Raw genomic sequence first — 21,391 nt, forward strand, 5'->3', positions numbered from 1 at the left:
CACAACACTCACACTAGAATGGCTACAGATATAGAGGATATAGAGCAATTGTAGCTCACTTTGGAAATCAATTTGACAATTTCTTACAAATTAAATTTATACTTTTCAGATGCCACAGCATTGCCTATGTATTTATCTAAGAGAAATTAAAACTTATGTCCACACTAATACTTGTCCATACATTTTCATAGCAGCTTTATTCCTAACACAATGGAATATAATGCAAAGATAAAAAGGAACAACTTACTGATTCATACAACAATATATATGTATCTCAAAAATCTTATGCTAAGTAAAATTAGTCAGACATAATTGAATATAATGCAGAATCCCATTTACATTAAATTCTAGAAAAGGGAAGATTCAGCTATGATGGCAGTGGTTTCCTCAACACAGATTGACTATAAATGGGCAAGCTGTTGCTAATAATTTGGAGTTTGCATTTAAGATGAAACCCTTTTATCATTCTTGCCCTAAAACAACTCAAAACCACTTTCTAAACCACTGTCAGGGACTTTATAATTCCAGACAACTCAAGTAAACAGAAAGAAACCACACTATTTTAACAGAGAACGTAATACAAAATAAGAAAAAAAAAAAAAAAACAAGAAGAAAGGGAGGAGAGAATTCCATGAAAATAGAAGAGAGATGAGTAGAGTAGAGGAAAGGGATTGAGTGGGTGAGGGAGGGTGGAGAGATGGGAAAAAGAAGGAATGGTAGAATAAATTTTACGAAACTTTTCCTATGTACATACATGAATATAAAACAGTGAACTTGACCTTTATGTATGTCCATAATGCAATAAAATAGAAAAAACTATAAATTAATAGAAGAAAGATCAGTAGAGTAGAGGAAAGGAAACAGGGGCAGGGAGGAAGGAAGAAAAAGGAGAAGTACTGGGGTAAATTGGAGTCAATTATGTTCCATGCATGTATGGTACGTCAAAATAAATCCCAATATTATGTGTAATTGAAATGAACAAATAAAAGAGTTAAGCTCATACTGGAGGACTAAAAAGGAAAACGTTGAACACTGAGTTAATACAGAGAGAGAAACTTTAGGAAAGGGCTTGGGATATAGCTGGTAGAGTTTGGATAGCAGCATGTCAAGGCCCTGGATTCAAACCCCAGCATCCTCCCACGCCTCCCACACGGTTTTCATGCCAAAACACAGGAAGGAAGCTGAGGTTAAGAACTAAAAGCCTGGAGGAAGGGCCGCCCATGAGTCTAAACTAGAACCTCTTGATGAACATGTTGCCCCAGTAGTGTTTGTGCCTTAGAAGTTTGAGGGATGGCCACTACAGAGATGTGACAGTGTTGAGAAAGAGGCAAGTAGCTGGTGTCAGTATATCTGAGGGAAAGTGATGAGGCTGGCTCTAGAAGTGTACAGAAATGTTGCCAGGGTGATGGTGAGATGGGAGGATCAGAGAAGGAGGATCCTCTAGTGCCCCCCTTGGCAGAACCTAACAAAATCCAGTTATTATGAAAAACATGGTTTACAGAATCCAAGCCCCAGCATCAGGAAGCAGAGTAAAAAAGAAGAGACTTGGTGCTGACAACAAATAGATTGCTCTTTAACACAAATGCCAAACAAAATGACGTAGAAGATAAACAATGAATGCCAACCAAAAATGCGTGGATAATTTTGGTTCATGATTTTATTGAGTATAGTAGTATTGGGTGAAATGTCAGGATTAAAATCATGATCCAGCTCTACGTTCTACCACCAACAAGTAACTTAACATGCAGGATCTTCAACTAGATACTTAATATTGAAACCGGATTTTTTGGATAGTGGTGGGTGAGGCCTGTTTTCTGTTATAGCTCATTAACTCTGCAGCAGGTATTGCCATTTAGCAGCCGTCTACCAGCCATTCCTCCGGACAAGGTTCTTGTCTCACTAACGCAAAGAATAAAATCCATGGATAGTGGAGAATGAGCACAAAAGAATAATATTTATTCAAGCAAGCAAGAAAGGAAAGAGCTCTCATTGAGTGACAGGGGTTCTGATAAAGGTTTGCCATCCAAGTGTTTTAGTCTAGGGACTTAATTAATACTGGCATTGCTCTCCATATATGTTAATTGGGGATCAGAGAAGTGCTAAGTTGATTGGTTCACTCACAAAGTGTTTTATTCCAACCAGAATGAAGTTCCTTACAACGCCTATTTTACATTTTATCTTTTCTCAGTGTTGTACCAGGCACTTTTCAAATGGTCTACATGTGTCAAGTGTGTTGAGCCAACCTCTCAAACATCAATCTGCCTGTTCTGTTTACCTACATCTTCACTATCTCCTAACAATTATCAAGGTATCTCAGCTTTCATCTCTTTTCCCCCTACTTTGGGGTTGCTCCCCAGAGCCTATGAGATAAACTTGAGTGTTCTATCCAAGTGTACAACATCATTGTTGGTATAATTATTAATATTGAAAATAATAATATAGAAAATAAAAAAATGATCTAACATCTGGTGTTAACTTTCCATTATCATAACATTATAATTAATAATTATTATTAATTATTCCATTAATTAATTATTAATTATTCCATTAATATAACAAACACCAGAGATAAATGAAGCTGTAAAGAGGAAACTGTTTTGGCTAACAGTTTCAGGGTTTCAGTCCAGGATCTCTTGGCCCCATTGCTTTTGGGCCTGTGGTAGGGGAATATATCATGGTGGGTGGGTGTGGTCAAAGAAGCTGTACTCTTGCATGGTGGCAGGGAAGCAGAGTAAGAGGAGGGGGCCACAGTCCCAATATCTCCTTTGAGGCCATACCTGCTATGACCAGAAGATTTCCAACGAGGCCCATCTCTCAAGAAGGTTTTCTGTCTTCCCACAGGCTGGGGACCAAGCTTTTAATTCATGGGCCTTTGGGAGATAATTAGCCAAGCTAAAGCACATACAAATTATTGAAGTGTGTAGGGAACTAAATAGCTGTGCAAATAATAATGCTCTCAGTCAACCTCATGATTTTCTAATTTGGATTTTTGATGTGTAGATATAAGTTAATAGGATGCATTCTTATTCTTAAACTACAAATACATTTTCTAAACTACCTATACATTTTCTAAGCGGTTCATGTGTACTTTTAGCCCAAGCATAGGCAATTCTGAATTTTCATTTGAAGCTACAGATATATTCTCTCACTCAACCATGATATAATCTGTTATCATCTATATAAGTAAGTGGATCCATATGTTAGAAAGAAAACTGTCAACTATATCCTGAAGTTGATTAAAAATGCAACATTTGGAAAAAAATCAACATTTGTTAATGACTACAGAGTGTGATATAGATATATGTGAAAAAGAACCTTTGTCTTAAATAACAGAGCTAAATAGGAATAAAAATTTTAATTGAAAAGAGCATTATAGCACATACTTGGAGAAGAAAATAGAGATAATTTTTTTAAAAAATGATGCTTACTCATTAATTAATGGGTGGAAAGTAGAAATAACACTTTGGATTCTTTGGATTAAAGTTTGATCTACTTTGTAGAATTAAAATTATCTCATATGTGGACAAAGTAGAAAAATATACCAAAACTCGGTGTTCTGTAGTGTAATAACATCTATATTTATTTATATATGCATTTATTTTTGGTACCAGAAATTGAACACAGGGGCCCTTAACCACTGCACCACATCCCTAGCCCTTTTCTATGCAAGTACACACATTGTAGGACTTTAAAACTATTCATAGTGACTTTTATTATCAGTGGTTTTCAACCTCTAACCTACATCAAAATGACTTGGAAAACCTGTTTAAAAAAAAAAAGAAGCAGATTACTGGCCTCCATACTCACTTTTTGGTTTAGCATGTCTAGGTGGAACCTTAGAATTGTATTTCTTTTCTTTGGATGGGGCAGGGTAGTCCCAGGGATTTTACTCTGGCAAATTCTCAGGAGATGCTGATGCTTCTGGTTTGATCAGGATCATGTTTTGAGAACCCCTGCTGCAGACTTCTGAATAATATTGAGAATAATTTGTTCGTATACCTTATTTTTATACCTTCAAAGTGAAGAGTATCTTGGAGAGATTTTAGACCTTGACAGTCACTGAACTGTCTCAGCAGAAATTTTAAGAGACTGTGCCAAGCTTCTGTAACACAACTCAAGGAAATAAAAGTGTACCTACTATGACAGTAGAAGAACTCCTACCAGGAGTGTAGTTGGTTAGTTATTTCTAAGTTGTTACAACAGTGTATTGGATTAATACTTGGGTGAACCTAATAGTCACAGATATCAGTCTGTATGTCATATAGATAGAATGTATAACATTCCACAATCCATTTAAATTCAGCTAACAGAGGGTTAATTCATAATAACAAAAAACAAGCAGGTGATTCTTAGATGCCTCCATGGACCCTGCCACCTCCAATAATATCTTCTTTAAAAAATATATGAAACATAAGAAAAAAATTGGAGTCATTGAAGAAAATACTAAGATTCCTATTACTAATATGTGTTTGCAAGTACATTCAGATGTAGTTCACAACACAGTACCTACAAGTACAATTACCAAAATAAATAGTAAATTAAATATAATAAACTTTTATTAAATTAATATAGTTCATAGGATGGATAACATATCTTAGTCAAAAGTGATGGTTCTTTTATCATTGTTTAAATAATCAATATATGGGAGACATGCAATGGCAAGTTCTGCTTTTGAACATCCTTTAATACAACATTTATTTGAGAATCCTCTGCGTTTTCTTTGGGGATGATTACCCCAAAATAAACTGTGTGGTGTTTTAATTTTAGTTGAGCTTTTCTTCTGAGGTTTTATACTGTCATGAGAATATGGATCAACATCATCTGATGAAGAATAATCGCTTATCTTGATGGGCAGCCAGTTGACCTTTTTATAGTGATACTTAGAGTGTGACTGTATCCTCAAACTATTTATTGGTTTTCCCCGAGAGGCAGAGGCTGTTGAGAAACAAGAAAATATTACTGCCTTATTAAAGTTTTCCCTTAGATTGAAATTAAATATTGGAATACTAGAAATCAGCTAATGATTAAAAACAATTACATTTTAAATAAAGAATAGAAAGTATGGTTATTCAAAGGCAATATATATTTTTAACTAAAATAGTTGTGGGATTTTCCTATAATTTCTTTGAACATTTTTGTAATAACATTTTTAACTAAAATATTCCTGTGCCATAAAATTTTACAGTATGTAAATTGGTGGTTTTTAATATATTCACAGGGATATAAAACCATCATTACCATCTAATTCCAGAATATATATATCACCCCCCCCCCCAAAAAAAAACACTAACCCAAAAAAACAAAAAGAAAAAATAGCAGTCACTATTAGTTTCTCCTCCTTGGTTGCCCTTGGCAACCAGGCATCTATTTTGTTTCTTTGTATATACAGTAAATGGAATATAAATGGAAGTATATACTATGTGGCTGTTTGTGTCTGGTTTCTTTCATTTAGCATAATGTTTTCTATGTTCATGATGTAACATATGTGATCTTTTCATTTATTTATGACGGAAAGAGTTTCTGTTGCAGAGATATTCCACATTATATTGTGTTTATCCATTTATCTCCCATCAGTTGATGAACATTTAAGTAATGTACACTTTTGGGCTAATACAAAAAAGCACTGCTATGAACATTCACATGCAAGTTTTTATGTGAATATTTTTTCAATTCTTTTGGCTAAACACATAGATCATATGATAATTTTAATTTTTTGAGGAACCGACAAACTTTTCCACAGCAACTATACCATTTCACAATCTTAACACTGTCAAAATAGTGTTACAATTTCTCCATATTTTCACCAACACTTGACATTTTCCATTTTCTGATACAGCTATCCTAATGGATTTGAAATATTATCTCATTGAGTTTCTATCTATATTTACCTAATGCTTAATGATACTAAGCAATCTTTTCATGTGCTTATTGGATATCCTGTTTGGATCAATGTCCATTTAATGTCTTCATCCATTTTAAAATTGGGTTGTCTTTTTATGGATATTTTATAAGTAAAGAGTCATCAGAAACCATTTTGTTCTTCATCAAAATATAAAGAAACAAGAAGTGGTATATGCTCCAGGTTCAATGAATGATCTGATTGTTGCTGTTATAGTGCTCTTAACTCATTCAACATTATTGGATATTATCCACAAGAAAACAAAATAACTACATAAGACAATTATTTGGAGACTTGTTAGACTTCTGTCATGACCCTGACTCATCTATAGAATCTTCTAGGAAGATATATTTGTCAATAGCCTCCACCATAAATCCAGCCTCTCTGTATCATGGCATTCAGGTGGTGGCACAGGCATAACTGGCAGCTTTTAGCTAAGTTTATTGTGGGAATCAGATGCAGAAAGTGGAGAGCAAATGTTTGAAAAACTTGCAGTTTAGTTAGAAAAGGAGCACATGTAAAATTGGGGCCATGGAAAGCATGGTTGCTGAAGAGATTACCACCACTAAAGACAAAGTAAGTACTTTGGACAGAGATAGGAGAAAACATGCCTTGAGGACATCTCAGGAAGCTGCAAGACCATGCCTATGCAGAATCAAGGGTAAGGTAAGAGTTAAAAGTCATATGAGAAGAGACCCTACTCAAACAGGCTAGGAAGTTGTTTCCCCAGGATTTGATTCACCATGCTCAGCTGCCCAGAAACTCAGAGGCTGCTGCACCGATGGAGCAAGCTACTACACAAGTTGGCAGCAGATGTTGGCATTGTCTACATGGTTCTGGTTCTGCAGGAATGTAGGATAATGGAATGAGGGGATCAGAGAGGCTTCTACCAAGATTTCAAAGGAAGGCCTGGAATGTCAAGAAAACTGTAGCAGGATTGAAATCCTTGTGTGAAGCCCACAAGAGGTGGTACGTGAAGATGTGATAATGGAGCCACAGTTGACAATCACAGAGAACCCTGTAGAACTCCTCATGGATAAGAAACTCAGTTGAAGATGAGCATTGCTCCAAAGGAGGGAGGTCTGGTGCCCTAAGAAGGCTGTGTACTAGAAGAAATGGGGACTCAGGGAGACAGATCCAGAATAGACTCTGAAACTGGAGACCACATGGGACTGAAGATTCCAGCAGAAAGTGGGAGCACACGATGTTCCCAACATTAGGCAGCTACACAGAGTGAGGCTAGCAGGGCAGAGGTCAGAAAGGCAAGGTGGAGTGTTTTTTCTACCATGCTAAGTCTAGTTTAGTTAAAAACAAATCTGTGAATGTTTTAATTGTAAATTCAAATGTGCTAATTTTATAATCCATAATATATTTTAAAATATGTAATAAAAGATATGTTGGCAACTAATTGCTCACTCAGTTTGTTACTTGATATTCAGAAAAAGATGATATAATATTATTGTGGTTAAGATTTGTTTGATGTGAATATAGAATGTTTAATTAAAATAAAGAAAGAAAGAATGAAGCCAAAGTTGGAATGGATACCCCAACAATTAAGAGATGAAGAGATGCTAGGAACATGGAATGTTTGCTCAGGAAAGCTGAAGGATGTGTCCAGAGAGAGGCCATATGTGCTATACCCTACAAAGCCACAAGGGTAGGACTGTCCAAGCCCTTTGGAACTCACATCTTGCCACCATGTGGCTCAGGTAGCAGATATGTAGTTAAAGGAACTAATGTTTGCCTGGTTCAGTTTTGGTCTTGCTTCTTTCTATACCCCTACTCCTCCCTTTTGGAATGGGAATGTTTACTCTGTGCCACTGCATATTGGATATATGTAATTTGCTTTTTGATTTTTAGAGGAGATCAAGAGTTTGTCTTGAATCTTAGTTGAGACTTTGGACTTCAGTACTTTTAAGAAATACTGGAACTGTTAAGATTATAAAGATCCTTGGAGATGCACTAAATGTATTTTGCACTGTGAGATGAGAATGAAGTTTTGGAGGCCAGGGGTAGTATATTATGGTTTGGACATGAGTGCCCCCTGCAAAAAACTCATGTGTTGGAAACATGATTGCCAGTGTAGAAACGTTCAGAGGTGAAGGCATTAGACTATGAAAGTTATAACCTCACCAACCGCTTCTTGAAAGATGTTCTTCACTTGGTTTCCAGGACACCATATTCTCTTTTCTTCCTACTAGACTAGCTATCCCTTTTTCTATCTCCTTTGCAAATTCTTCCTCCATAATTTTAAAATATTTTTGCCTCCTAAGGTTCATTTTTTGGTGCTCTTTTGTATCTATATTTTCTCCCTTAGTAATTTCCTTTAATCTTGTGGCTCAAAAATTATCTATGCAACTATTACTCCTAAATTTCTACCTTCAAACAAGATTTCTCTTCTAAAATCTACATTCATAGAGAATATTTTCTACTGAACATTTTTACCTCAATATTTCTGATTTGAACAAACTCAATATATTTAAAACTCTACCTGGATTTTAAAAACTATGTCCAGAACTGAATTATTAATATTGTCTTCCAAACCTGTTCCACCTGAGGCCTGTCCAATCTTGGTTGATGGAAACCCCATCTTTCTAGGTGGTCCACATAAAAACTTTAGAATCACTTTTTTATGTTTGAAAGTCACTATTTCTTTTTGTTCAAAGTTTCCCAAATATATCTAGATTATAATAGTTTTCACTATTTCCACTGCTACCAACTTTAAGACCCTCCCTCATTAACAGACCTCTCTGCTTCTACTCTTTCTACCCTATAGTCTATTCTCAACATAGTAGGCACAGTGATCCCTTTAAAAAATTATTCATGTCATTTTACTGCTCAAAAATCTGTAATTACTCCCTGTATCAGTCAGAGTAAACTATAAAGTCTCTTAAATGGCCTAAAACATCCTATTTTAACTTTCCTGACTGATATTTCTCTGACCTATCTTCTACTACTTTCATCTACTCTCTCTGTTCCAGTCATCCTGGCATACTTGCTGTTTCCTGTATGCACCAGGCAAAAGTGTATTTGCTCAGCTGTTTTCTCTTAAATGCTCTTCCCTAGATATTCTTTTGGATAATTCCCTTGCCACCTCTGTCTTAATCCATTTTTGCTGCTTGAAACAAAATACTTGATACTAGGTAATTTATAATGAACATAAATTTAGATACCTAATGGTTCTTGGGGTCTAGAAAATCCAGGAGTGTGATGCCAGCATCTGGTAAGAGCCATTGTGATACATTATCTCATGGATAGTAGATAGAGTGACAAGAGAAGGCAAGGACAAGAGAGCAAGAGGGGAATGAACTTGCTTTTACAAATAATTCACTCTTGTGATAACCCACTCCTATGATAATAACTTTAACAACATTAATCTATTTATGAGGGAAGAGCCCTTTTTAGCTAATCACCTCTTAGTAGGTGCCACCACCAACACTGTGGCACTGGGGAGTAGGTTTCCAACATATGAACTCTGATGGATACATTTAAACCACAGAAATCTCCTTTCTCAAATATCACCTTTTCAATGAGTCCTCTGACCACCTTTCAATCCCTTATCTTATGTGTCTCCCTTATCCTATTTAATTTTTAGCTTTTTTCTGTAGCTATTATTACCTTCTAATATTTTCTTATTTATTACATTTATTATTTATGCAAGTTCCATGAGGCCAGAATCTTTGTCTGTTTTGTCCTATTTATGTATCCCAAGGATCCAAAACAATGCCTTCCACTTAATTGGTATCTCATAAGTATTTGCTGAATTAATTGATAAAAATTTAGAAATCATGTGACTATACATAATGCAAAACAAAATTCTTAATAATTTCAACCCTGCTCTTAATTATAAAAAATAAACCTCTTAGCAAGTTTCCTTGTCTTAGTAAAGATTATATAACATGAACCTACCAATATATGACTAATGGAGAAATTTAAATGCATGCTCTTTAAGACTGGAGACAAGATATCCCACTATCATACTGATTTAACATGACTAGACAACCTAGCCAGCTCTATGTGGAAAGAAAAAAAAAATGGTTTAGAAAGAAACTGACAAACTATCATTTGCAAATAATAGAAAAACCTATACAATCAGAAAACTATTAGAACCATGAAAATATTTCATCATGGTTTCTGGATCAAGTTCAACCTTTTAAAATCAATTAAGTTTCTCTAACCAATAATCACTAACAAAGAAGTATAATTCACAACTATTTATAATTGCATCAAAAACAAAGTGTTAAGCATTAACTTAAATAATACAAAAAGTCTCTATAGAGAAAACTTAAAAATTCTAATAATAGTATATAAACATATTTTATGTTTTTGATTGAGATGACTTTAATGTTATTAAGATGTTAATTCTCTTCAAATTCAGCTCTACACTCCATGCATCCCAATTAAATTTTCATATGGATTTTTTAAAAAATAAATATACTATTAATTATATATAGAAAAGAATGAAGGTTGGAAATTAACTTGGTCAATCTTAAGGGAACAAAATTTTTAAAAGTTAAACACCAAAGACTTGCCCTCACAGATAAATGACATACTACAGAGTTATAGTGTTAGAAATAGTGTAATCATGTTACAAGGTCAAACAAACAGACCAATTAAATAGAATAGGAAGCTCATTCAAATTTAATAAACAATAAAGGTGGATCCCTGTAAATCAATGGGAAAAATGATTGGTAAAAGGGTTCAGGAAACTAGCTCCTTATATAGAGAAAAATAAGACTTGTTGAGAAAACTAACACAAGATAGTATCCCTATCTAGACCAGAACTAAAAATGAACCCCAGAAGAATTAAGGACATAGTGTGGAAAGTAAAAGTATAATTATTGTATTTGAATAACTGTTAAAAATCAAATGAATAATTACAATCTCCACCCCCCCCCAAAAAAAAAAAACCCAATCAAATACAAAAGCAGGAATGTTTCAGAAAGAGAAAAGCCAAAAGGCTAAGATGCATGTGAAATATGCTCAAACCAAGAGCAAGTTGAGGCAAAATGAGTAGTGTTCAGCAGTTAAAAGCAATGAAATAAATGTTCACATGACAACAAGAGATCTTAACTACAATTTAGATATATTTAAAAGTTATACTGGAAGCAATGCATAATTTTCCAAAATGTATAAAAACAAGCATACATAATAAATGTATGGAAAAGCTACCTATGAGAGGAGGGGCATGGGAGTAGAAAGAGGACAAGTGAAGATGATGTTGCTCTAATATACTGTATAATTTACTTATATTTTTCTATCTTCACCATTCTGTAAACCTTATGAAGGCAGGAGCCTTACTGTTTCTTCTTATATCCCAAGTACCAAGAGAATGTGTAGCACATAATAGTTATTCAGATGGTGTTAAATTAGGCTGGGGTGCAGTGGCACATGCCTATAATCCCAGTAATTAAGAGATTGAGGCAGGAGGATCACAAGTTCCAGGCCAGCCTGGGAAATTTAGTGACACCCTATCTCAAAATAAAAAATAAAAAGGGCCAGGTTTGGTAGCACAAACCTATAATCCCAGGGGCTTAGGAGGCTAAAGCAGAAAGATTACAAATTTCAAGAGTCTTAGTAGTTTAGTGAGGCCCTAAGCTACTTAGTGAGACCCTGTCTCAAAATAAAAACAAAAAGGGCTGGGGATGTGGCTCAGTGGTTAAGAGCATCTGGGTTCAATCCCTGGTATGAAAAAAGAAAAGTAGAAAGGACTATGGGTGTAGCTCTGTGGCAAAGTACTCCTGAGCTCAACAATATTGTTGAATTATTATGTAAAGAGAGGAACCCTGCATGGACTAGTTGTGGTGCTATCTAAAAATACAAGTAGAAAACCAGGAATAGATGAATAAGACCAAAAATAAGAGAATGTGATCAATTTAACTGCAAAAGGGGTTATGGATTATAAAAAGCTGATGTTGAAACATGAATGATTTCACCTGGCTCTACTCAACCATAGTTTAGAAGTATGATGTCTGTTTCATGGTGCCATATTCTGGGTAGGTCTTGGAGACACAATCCACACACTTATTAACAAGAAGCACACAATTTCAGATTCAAATTTTGTATGAGTAGCTCTGAAAAAAAATTTTTAACATCAGTGTACAAACTATCTTTTCCTGTGTCAAGAGTCAAATAGATCATTAGAAGATTAAAATTGTAGATAGCTGACTTGATCTAATATAGTAATGTGTCCCACTGGTGACAGCTAAATAAAAATTAATAATTTTTTAAGCACATCATGTGTAAAATAAATGGCATAATTATATATTCAATACTGGAAACACATACCTCTCAATTTCTAGTTCATGAGAAATTAACAGGACAGAATAAATGTCATCTTCTCTTTTAACTTTTTAAATTTTTGATATACATTCAAACAGATTTTTCCTTCTTTACACATTTCAAAACAATGGTGGCACATATTTCCACTCCACCAAATTATCCTTTACCTAATAGTTGCCAATATTAACAAGTTTAGTGAGTATGACAATTCTGAAACATTATCAGACACACTTGAAACTCCAGTTCCATTGTAGATTCCCTCTCATTGAATTAATATCATTTATTCATCCAAGAAATTATAAATAACACCAAAATTGTCTTCAGAGTAGGCTTGATAGCTGAGGTTCATAAGGCAGAGGATTTGGAAAGCATATGTTACTAGTGCAGGTAGCAGTTTCTTACTGAATTCTCTGCTGGAATATGAAGTTTAATGAAATGCCTGAAAGACTGCACCAATGACAGAGTTTTCTTTGAATTAATGTGATAGTAAACCTAAAACAAACAGAGAAAAGAAAAAAAAGGAAGGAATAAAACAGAGAAGGTGAAATAGACCTAGTAACTTAGATATTGCCCACCAACTTGTATCATCAGCATCCCCCAAGGCACTTGTTAAAAATGCAAAATCTCAGATCCCATCACCAACTTACTGAATCAGACTCTGCATATTCTACATTAACAGAATTCCCAAGTGATTCATATGAACATTAAATCTGAGGATCACTGAACTAAATCACAAGTAGAAGACTTTGGGGAGAGAGACTTCCTCCTTTGTAAGAGGACAAGATAAGTTTATTTGTAAGTAGGTTTGATGGTGTAAAATAATCGAGATTTAGTCTGATAGTTTCTGTCTCAAAATTTTCATTCCCTAAACAGCAATAGTTTAATTAACTCCATTCAGCCATCCAGTCATCCCTTCATTCATTCATTCATTCATTGAACAAGTGTTTAAAATGTGCCAGCACTGTTTGTTCAGTCATCTACATTAGTGTCTATTTTTGGCATGATAGTTGACTCTTTCCTTAATCTTAGTTAACTTTTGCAATATTTGTCCAAAAATCAAGTGAATTACTTTAAAAGGCAACAATTTCAACGACTACACTGTGAATAGAATATTAACAAAGTGCATTTTCTATTAAAATGGCAAATCATGTAAGGCCTGAAATCTGTTAGTCACAAAATGTAAAAATGTATTTGGAAGATATACTTATAGATATGACACAAGAATATTTTCCTGAAAACTGCTTGAAAGCTTAGAGTACAAATTAAATATATACTAAGCACAGATTTATATGCTAAGCCCTTTGCTAGGCATTTTAGGTAAAAACATGAATGAGATAGTTCCCATAATATGATGTGGTATGCCTGGCTGGCTTTATAGGTGTGAGATTTGTACAGCTGCCCAAGCTGTGCGTTTGCTTCTAAAGTTCTGTTGGTGCAGTCTTGAAATTCTCAATAACTTATCTTTGAACTTGTAGGTGAAGTCTAAGTACATGAACTTTTAAGTGAAGTCTGATGGGAGAATGGACCGAGTGTGAACAGAGGAGATAAAGACAAAAACGATAAAAGCTTTACATTTTAGTACATTTGGCTCTTTTCTGCTTTTAGAACAGTGGATTGGGCACTGGGTTTAGCCAATTATGCAGCCAGTCCTAATGACAGTCAAATAAAACTACTGCATGCGCCAGGTACTGTGACAGAATAGAGAAATGATGCAGTTAACTATGGGAAGGTCAATGATGATTTTACAAGGGAAAATATCAATGGTGGGCTGTGAAGGACAAAGAGAGTGTGCCAGAAGACAAGAGCCCTCCAACAAGGTGAAGTGTGTGTGTATGGGGGGCGGGGGGACAGTGTTCTTATATGTATATACATTTATTTCCCTTAAGATTTTTAAAAAGAAGTTTTCTCATAGAGAGTTAATATATTCTCGATATACTGCCTTTAAAATTTTTGTATTTACCTGTGTACTGGGCACAAATTCCACTTCCTGCAGAAGCTCATTATCTCGTGGAGCAAGCTTGAGGATAAAAAAATGCACTGAAATGAACAAACACGCCCTCGGTTTCGATTTTTACCTGGGTTTGTGACTCTTCCCCACTGGGAGAAAAGGTCCCGATGGTTTTGGTATTCGTAGGGGTCGAAGATTTCAATCTCGCCAGGAATCGGGGGTTCCTCTGTATTAGGGGTTTCCTCCTCAAGCTTGAACTGGCTCCAGTTAGTAGTGCCACAGAGTTTTTCTATTTCTTTCACCAGGTACCTGCCGCACAGCTTCCTGGTTTTGGTTAAGTCTTCTCTAAGTTGACTGGAGAACTGAAGCAGCAGGGGCCCAAACCACAGCAGAAGTAAACCAAAGAGCTGCGTCATCCCTGGGTCCTTCAGCCGGGGCCAGGTAGCGCGGCAACGGCTGTCTGCGGACCCCACCTCTCCCGGCCCCACCCCTGTCGGGATGCACTTTTACGCATGCGTCCCAGCGGTCTTGAAAGCATCCGCAGTCCCTGGAACACAGAGGAGGCTCCCAGTGCACTTAGATTCTGCTTTCAGCCCTCAGGAAAGTCAGGGTAGTAAGTTGTAGCTTTCAAAATTAGACCCCGGAATACCCCGTCTCCTTCTTTTGATCCATTTTTTCTTGCCTTTCTCATCGGGAATCTAAATGAAACCTAAGAACATTGGGACCCCTGTTAACAGAAAAGGTAGCCATGAGAGAGGTTCCTGCCTTCTTGTTGTAAACATAATATGATGATGTTTTTACTGTAAGTATAAAATCACCTGTGATTGAGCATGAGTTGAAAATTATTTTCTGCCATAAAAGTATCCTTGTTCTATTTTATTAACGTATAAATTACCTCAGTTGCTTTTTCATCTTCTAACATAATAATGATTGCAACATGTTTATCACTTTAACCAACAAAAGCACTGTCTACATTGCCTAAACAAGTGCATATTAAAAGTGTCAAAAGAATTTTAGTGACTTGTCAGTTAACACCATCCAAAAATAGTATCACAAACCAATGCAGTGGTGTAGTTGAGTACTTGTTTGGTGCTATTGAAATGGCCTTTGCTCACAAGCAGATTGTAAAAATATCTAACTTGAATTTTTCTCTCCAAGAAATTCAAACACTTTTAGACTGGTTTCTATCCTGCTTCTAAGAGATTGAAATAACATTGTTAAGTGACCTAAATGGATTATTCTCAAAAATTGTTTCTGTATGTACCAAGTATGAATTACAAGCCCAGTCCCTTGTGTGCAAGAAATATCCACTGACTTCACTTTAATAAATCAACTATGCATCAAAACTCTGCAGAAAATTATTCTAAAGTCTTTTAAATTCAGTTCCAACATTTTTCTGTGCCTTAAAACCTGGGCGGTTAATACTATATTTTCAATTCAGTAGGGTTTCATAGTCCCATAGTTTTCCAAAAAAAAAAAAAAAAAAAAATCCTCAGGGATTGCTCGCAGTGCCAAAAACGCAGTGTTAGTTTTTCTCACCATGGGTAGGGAAAAACTAGTCAAAGTTGGGTGTTTATTCTCTAGGACACTATACATATCCCATTCTAAGTCATCCAAATCACTAAAACCAACCACATTCTATACTGAGATAAACATTTCTTGAAAAATAACCTTCTTGGAAATATAATACTATGATTTTTTACTGTAAAAATGAAATCTGTCCATTATTTCCATGAGTTGAAGATTAATCTTTTTCTACCATAGAAGTATCCTAGTCCTATTTTATTAATGATATAACCTCATCAATTACTTTTTACTCTTAAAAATTTACAAAAGACAAGTCCCTATTCCACTGTGAAAAATAAATAAATTCTATCTTTTATTTGGAACTAAGGCTGTTTACTAGTTTCTTTAAAGTACCCCAGATCACAGCAAGTCCTCCAGTTTCCCTGAGGGAACAGAGGTAAAACACAAACAAAAGAGTCTTATAAATATGTGGCCCTATTTGCAGTCCAAAGTACACTGTATGATTTGACTGCTATCTAGTGTGCCCATTGCCAAGAAAACTGTGCTATATGAAAATGATAAACCATTTTCTCTTCTACACAAAACACATAGAATACAGGAAATTTATCATAAATGATTTAATTCTTTTGGAAGAACATCCATCAACAACATACTCTTTCTGGATTATAGGTTTCTACTACTTTTTCTTTACTTTTATGTTGTGTGTGTATGTGTTGTCCATCATTACACATAAAGAATACAGTATCAAACTAAAACATTCCTGCAACAGGGAAAAAAAATCAACCAGTGCCCCCAGAAAACCATTGGAAAGAAAGAATAGAACGTGATTAGAATCTGGCTTCTCCCATTGTGAGAAGACCTGCAACCTGTGCTCTTCCAAGACTTACCAGGCAACACTAGGAGCTCCTGCTTGTTGTTTCCTCAGGCTCTCTGGAGGGCAGATGTAATAATGGCCTTTGGGTGTCCTCTCCAATTGTTTCTGATCTTGTAAATGAATGAATAGGAAAGAACAGTGTAACAGTTAGACATCCTCATGGAAACCTAATGTGATATTACTAGAAATTTTCTTACTTTTCATAGTACTTAGGTAATCGTCATCCATTTCCTATTCTTTGTGAAAAAGAATATTATGGATGGATGTACTGGGAACTGTAACTATATAATTCTAGTCATGTAATGCCTTAAAGAAGAAATATAAAGAAATGTGAGTTGATGGGAAGCTATTTATGCAGAAAGCGTGAACTGAGAAAAACTGGCAGTGAGCTGACAAGGCAGGTTTTCATGTCTTTTGTTCAACTCTGTTTCCTATGATGAGACTCCCCTGTGTTTGAGATTTAAAAACAAATGTTTTAAAACCAAATGGGTTACAGATATTTCAGTAACCACGTCAATAGAATGTAGAAAAAGAAATGAATGAATAAGGAAGAAGGCATTTGAAACTCTGAAAGTCAAAAGATGAATGGGAGGATGCAAGGATGTGAGTGTGGAGTGAGGAGAGGTGTGGAGAGTAAACAAACCTGAGGAAGACAATTACCAGTAGAGATGGGTGGGGAAGGGGTGGAGCTTGGAACTTTGGCTCAGGAGCTGAGCTATACCCCCAAACATATAAAAGCCTGGTTGAGCCAAGGAGGGAAAGTGGCCTGAAGCCCAGGGAGACATACAGGCTCAGGTCAACAGGTGAGACCTCTGCAATCCCCCATTAGGGCTAAAAAGCCCAGAGCAGGAGAGACCAGGGCCAGGATGGCAAGCCTGTTCATTTCTTAGCTTCTAGGAGTCTGGCTGCTGTTGGTCCAGTTTCCCAGGGAGATCACTTCGTATTCACAGAATATCTGTCCAAAAGAGTTTGTGGCATGATTTTTAGTGACATTGGGTACAAATGCAGGTCAAGGGGGCTGAGAGGCTGAAATATCCATGAGGAAGTGCCACTGCAAGAAGGACCACTGTCAGGTGAGAGCTCCAAGCCCTCCCTTCTATCTTTTTGCACTGAATATTAGAGGCTGTACAGCTGTAGAGAGCTGAACTTTCACCATGGGGGCTCTGCTGGAGATCTGGATGCTCTGCCGGCTGGCTGCCCCCTCTGCAGGGGCAGATTCATCAAAGTGTGAACTTCTCTCACCAGAGGGAAGGCTGAAAGAATGTGGAACAGGCACACCAGAGGCACTGTGTTTCCTTTTCACCTCTTCAGCAGGAGTAATAGGGTGTGCAAAAACAGAGCCCCAGCAGGAGGAGAAGCTGCCCAAAGACCAAATGTAGGAGGAGGGTCTCAGGACTGTTTTTATGTTCTATTATATGAAGGCAACCATGCTTTTGCTTCTCAGTAGGAAGACTGTAGCCATTTGTCTGACTCTCCTTGACATGAATATATTTTCACACCACTCTCCCTCTACTCTCTTTACCTCACAGAAGTCCCTGTAATCTTTAGCCACAGAGATGCAGAAGCCTTAAAAACATTGTCAAAGTTCAATCCTGAGTTTCTACAGGAGCTGAAGGCAATACTTTCTAACAGTTGGTCATTATGGAGGAACCTACAACATCTAAAAGACTGGTGTCATTTTCTCAAAGCATTCAGTAAATTTTGTTGTTATTTTCAATGTATACAGAGAGTTCAGTATCTGATTTGTGGTTTACGTGGCAATCATGGATTTATTATGTAAGCAATCTCAATTATAATGACTCTGAAACACAAGTCAGTCACCAGTGATGAACCAGTGATTATTAAAATTAGGAATAATTGTTCTTGGTGTGCTGTTTGCATTTTCATTTTTCTGAAGGGAACAGTCTCCCCAGGATTGTTATTTGTGCCAACATGTAATCCTTGCTGGGAAAGTGGTCTTCATGACTCTTCTCTTGTTAATTGTATAATAACATCACTACATTTAATTCTACAGATTTCACAATGATTAAAGTGTTTATGAGGCAGGCAGTACTGTGACTCACTTTGACACTGCCTAACTCCAAGAGGAAGAAGACAACAAAATTGCTTCATGGACAATATCAGCAAGACCAGTTGTATATAAAACCACAGACCTCCCAGTTTTCTGCTTGTGTCAAAAGGTACACACTTTGTCTTTCTGATGTGTTCTTTGCCAGCCACCAGGGTGTACACTAAGCTTATGTCTTTAGATTTTTAAACCCAAAGGAAATACCCTTTCAAAGTAGGGTTCTTTTATGTTTGGAAGTGACCCAACTATGTACTTTGAAATGCTAAAGACTTGGTCCTAAGACACATTTTCTGACATTGGGCATGAATTTATTAGCACAGTCTCTCAAAGGCAAAAAGAAAACAAAGGAATCCCACATTTAGCTCTGTCTTGAATCATGGGGTCCTAGCACCAAAGTGTCAAGACTCCCATGGTCCTCAGTGTACAGTAGTTTGTGCTGCAACACCTTACTGCTACTGTGCATGGTCCCCTAAACTCAGTGCTGGTCTCTCTTCCTGGATACAGGAGAATTTTGCCACAAGTGGCTTTCTATTCCCTAGTGTACTTACTACAAATCTCCTACTCACATCTTCAATTCTCTGTGGCTCCACCACAGAGCAGTGCAGGGCAAAAGCCAAGACTACAGCTTTATGTAAAGGTAGAGATTCTAGTAGAGAGATAGAAGAAAAGTCAATTTATTTTTCTCTTCTTCTCCCTTTGTGTTTTACCTGTGACAGATATTTGTGTAAACTCTTGGCTGAACAGCTATTTAAAATCAGGTTGAAGAAGATTCTCTTAGGTTCTTCTGACAATTGACCCATTTAGGCTAATTATTGATGTACACATAAAAGTCACTTTAAAATTTTTTTTGTTGTTTTTAGTTGTAGGTGGACACAATATCTTTGTTTTATTTATTTATTTTATGTGGTGCTGAGGATCGAACCTGGTGCCTCATACATGTGAGGCAATTGCTCAACTACTAAGCTACAACCCCCGTCCCTAAAAGTCATTTTTGATAAGAATGTTCTTTCTAATATTAATATGGAAAGTTAAGGGTTCCAAAACAGCCAAATCATTCTTGATAAAGAATAATGTTGGAGGATTCAATTTCTTAATTTTAAAACATTCTGCAAAAGTACTGTAGACAAAAGCGTCAGTCAAATTATGTCCTGCATAGATGGAGGTAGGAGAGTTAATGAGTGTGATGCAGGATTCTTTCACAGAGAGGCAGGACACTGGGGCTTTTGGCAGAAGCAGTATTCATTAGTGCTGGCACCAGTCCAGCAGATTCCTATCCAAAAGGCTAAACCTGAAAGTCATGGATGTTGCCTTATAAACCCTCAGTTAGTCCTCCATTTATGTGTTAACCCATTTGTATTCTCCATATGTTACCTGTATTATGATTGGGTATTCTATACTATGGTGTAGCAACAGAGCTGCAACAGTGTTAAACTTAACACAGTTGCAACAGAGTTGTACATTGCTTGACAGTCATGCTTGCACCCATAGATACTAAATGTAGTAAGGGGAGACCCCATAATACATTCCCCCCTTGTCGCGACCCCTTGCCCGCAAGGAAGACGCAACTCGGGAATCTTCTCTCAGCAGTTTATTCAGGTTCTTGATACTTTTTCTTCTCTCCCTGGATGCCCCTCCCAGCCTTAATAAAGCACCTCAAGCCCCAATGCGAAGCTGCCACGTGGACTTTTCTCACAGGGTGCCAAGTCACAGCGTGCCAACTCATTCTGATAAGGAGTTGTTTGTCACAGACTACAGGGGAAACCAGCGCCATCTTGTAATGGCGACCACAGCTCACAGAAACGGCTCACCACAGTTCCCCCTTTTTTGTTTTTATATGACAATACAGGCGAGAGTAGAGGTCCTATCCCACTGTGCAGAAGTGGCTGCATAGTATGGCTCAGCCCTAAGGAGGCGCCTTCCCCAGATCCGAGGCCATATCAGCCGACGCCTTTTTTCGTGGGGCGGGGCGTGGATAAGGTGGGGTAAGGAAGGACGTCAAACCCGCATGCAATAGGACATGCTCTCCTTGAGGTCCACTCCAAGGATCACTCAAGTGCAGTGCCTTGCCTCGCATCCTGTACCGTGACGATGGTGGACGGAGGGGGATAGCTGAGGCTGAACTGTGGCTGTGTACAATGACAAACAAGTTGACAGCACCCTGAAAGAAAGGCACGGACTTTAAAGCGATAGAGAAGCACTAGTGTGGAAACCCATCTGCGTGCAATGGCAGCAAGACCGGCAGAGTGCAAGGGCTTTCCAACACTAAGAGAACAGCGAGGAAAGACATGTCGATCCCAGTGCAATGTTATAATAACTTGGGGTGCAACGACCATGTCAAAGGTTTACTGTTTAAGATGCGAAAGCCAGACCTGTGGCGAGTTGCCGTTTTCTAAAGCAGCAAGAGCTTGTATGATCATAGCCTTATCGTGAGCACTGCGGGCCTTGAGGCGACAGAGAAACCACAAGCAGAGAAACATACCAAAGCAACACATTGTATCAAAAATGCCTATTCCCACCCACTCCTTAAAAAAGTAAAAGGCAGATGACAACCAATTGGTAAATTGACCCAAGGTCACTGGATTGACATGGGTGTTATTCAAAACAGCAATCTGAGTTAGTTGAGACTGGATCAAGTTTTCTGCTTCCATGGACCAGGTTCCGGATAGATATTCTCCGATGATGCATGAGGCATTTCTGGAATCATAAAATCTGACAGAGGTTATACATAAATGTGCTCGTTGATCAATACAACCCAAATGTACTAGGTCAGACAATTCCTCAACTTGAGCTTGA

General features: G+C 37.0%; 1 protein-coding gene across 1 annotated transcript; it reads right to left on the reverse strand.

Moving 5' to 3' along the window:
* Positions 1 to 4,594: 4,594 nt before the first annotated feature.
* On the reverse strand, positions 4,595 to 14,545 carry Insl6 (insulin like 6). Its single transcript, XM_026382097.2, has 2 exons — positions 14,257 to 14,545; positions 4,595 to 4,935 (listed from the first exon to the last, which is right to left on the reverse strand). Exons 1-2 carry the CDS (start codon positions 14,543 to 14,545, stop codon positions 4,595 to 4,597), a joined length of 630 nt encoding a protein of 209 aa, XP_026237882.1.
* Positions 14,546 to 21,391: the final 6,846 nt, after the last annotated feature.

Source organism: Urocitellus parryii, chromosome 4 (assembly GCF_045843805.1).
Source record: "Urocitellus parryii isolate mUroPar1 chromosome 4, mUroPar1.hap1, whole genome shotgun sequence".
NCBI lineage: Eukaryota > Metazoa > Chordata > Mammalia > Rodentia > Sciuridae > Urocitellus > Urocitellus parryii.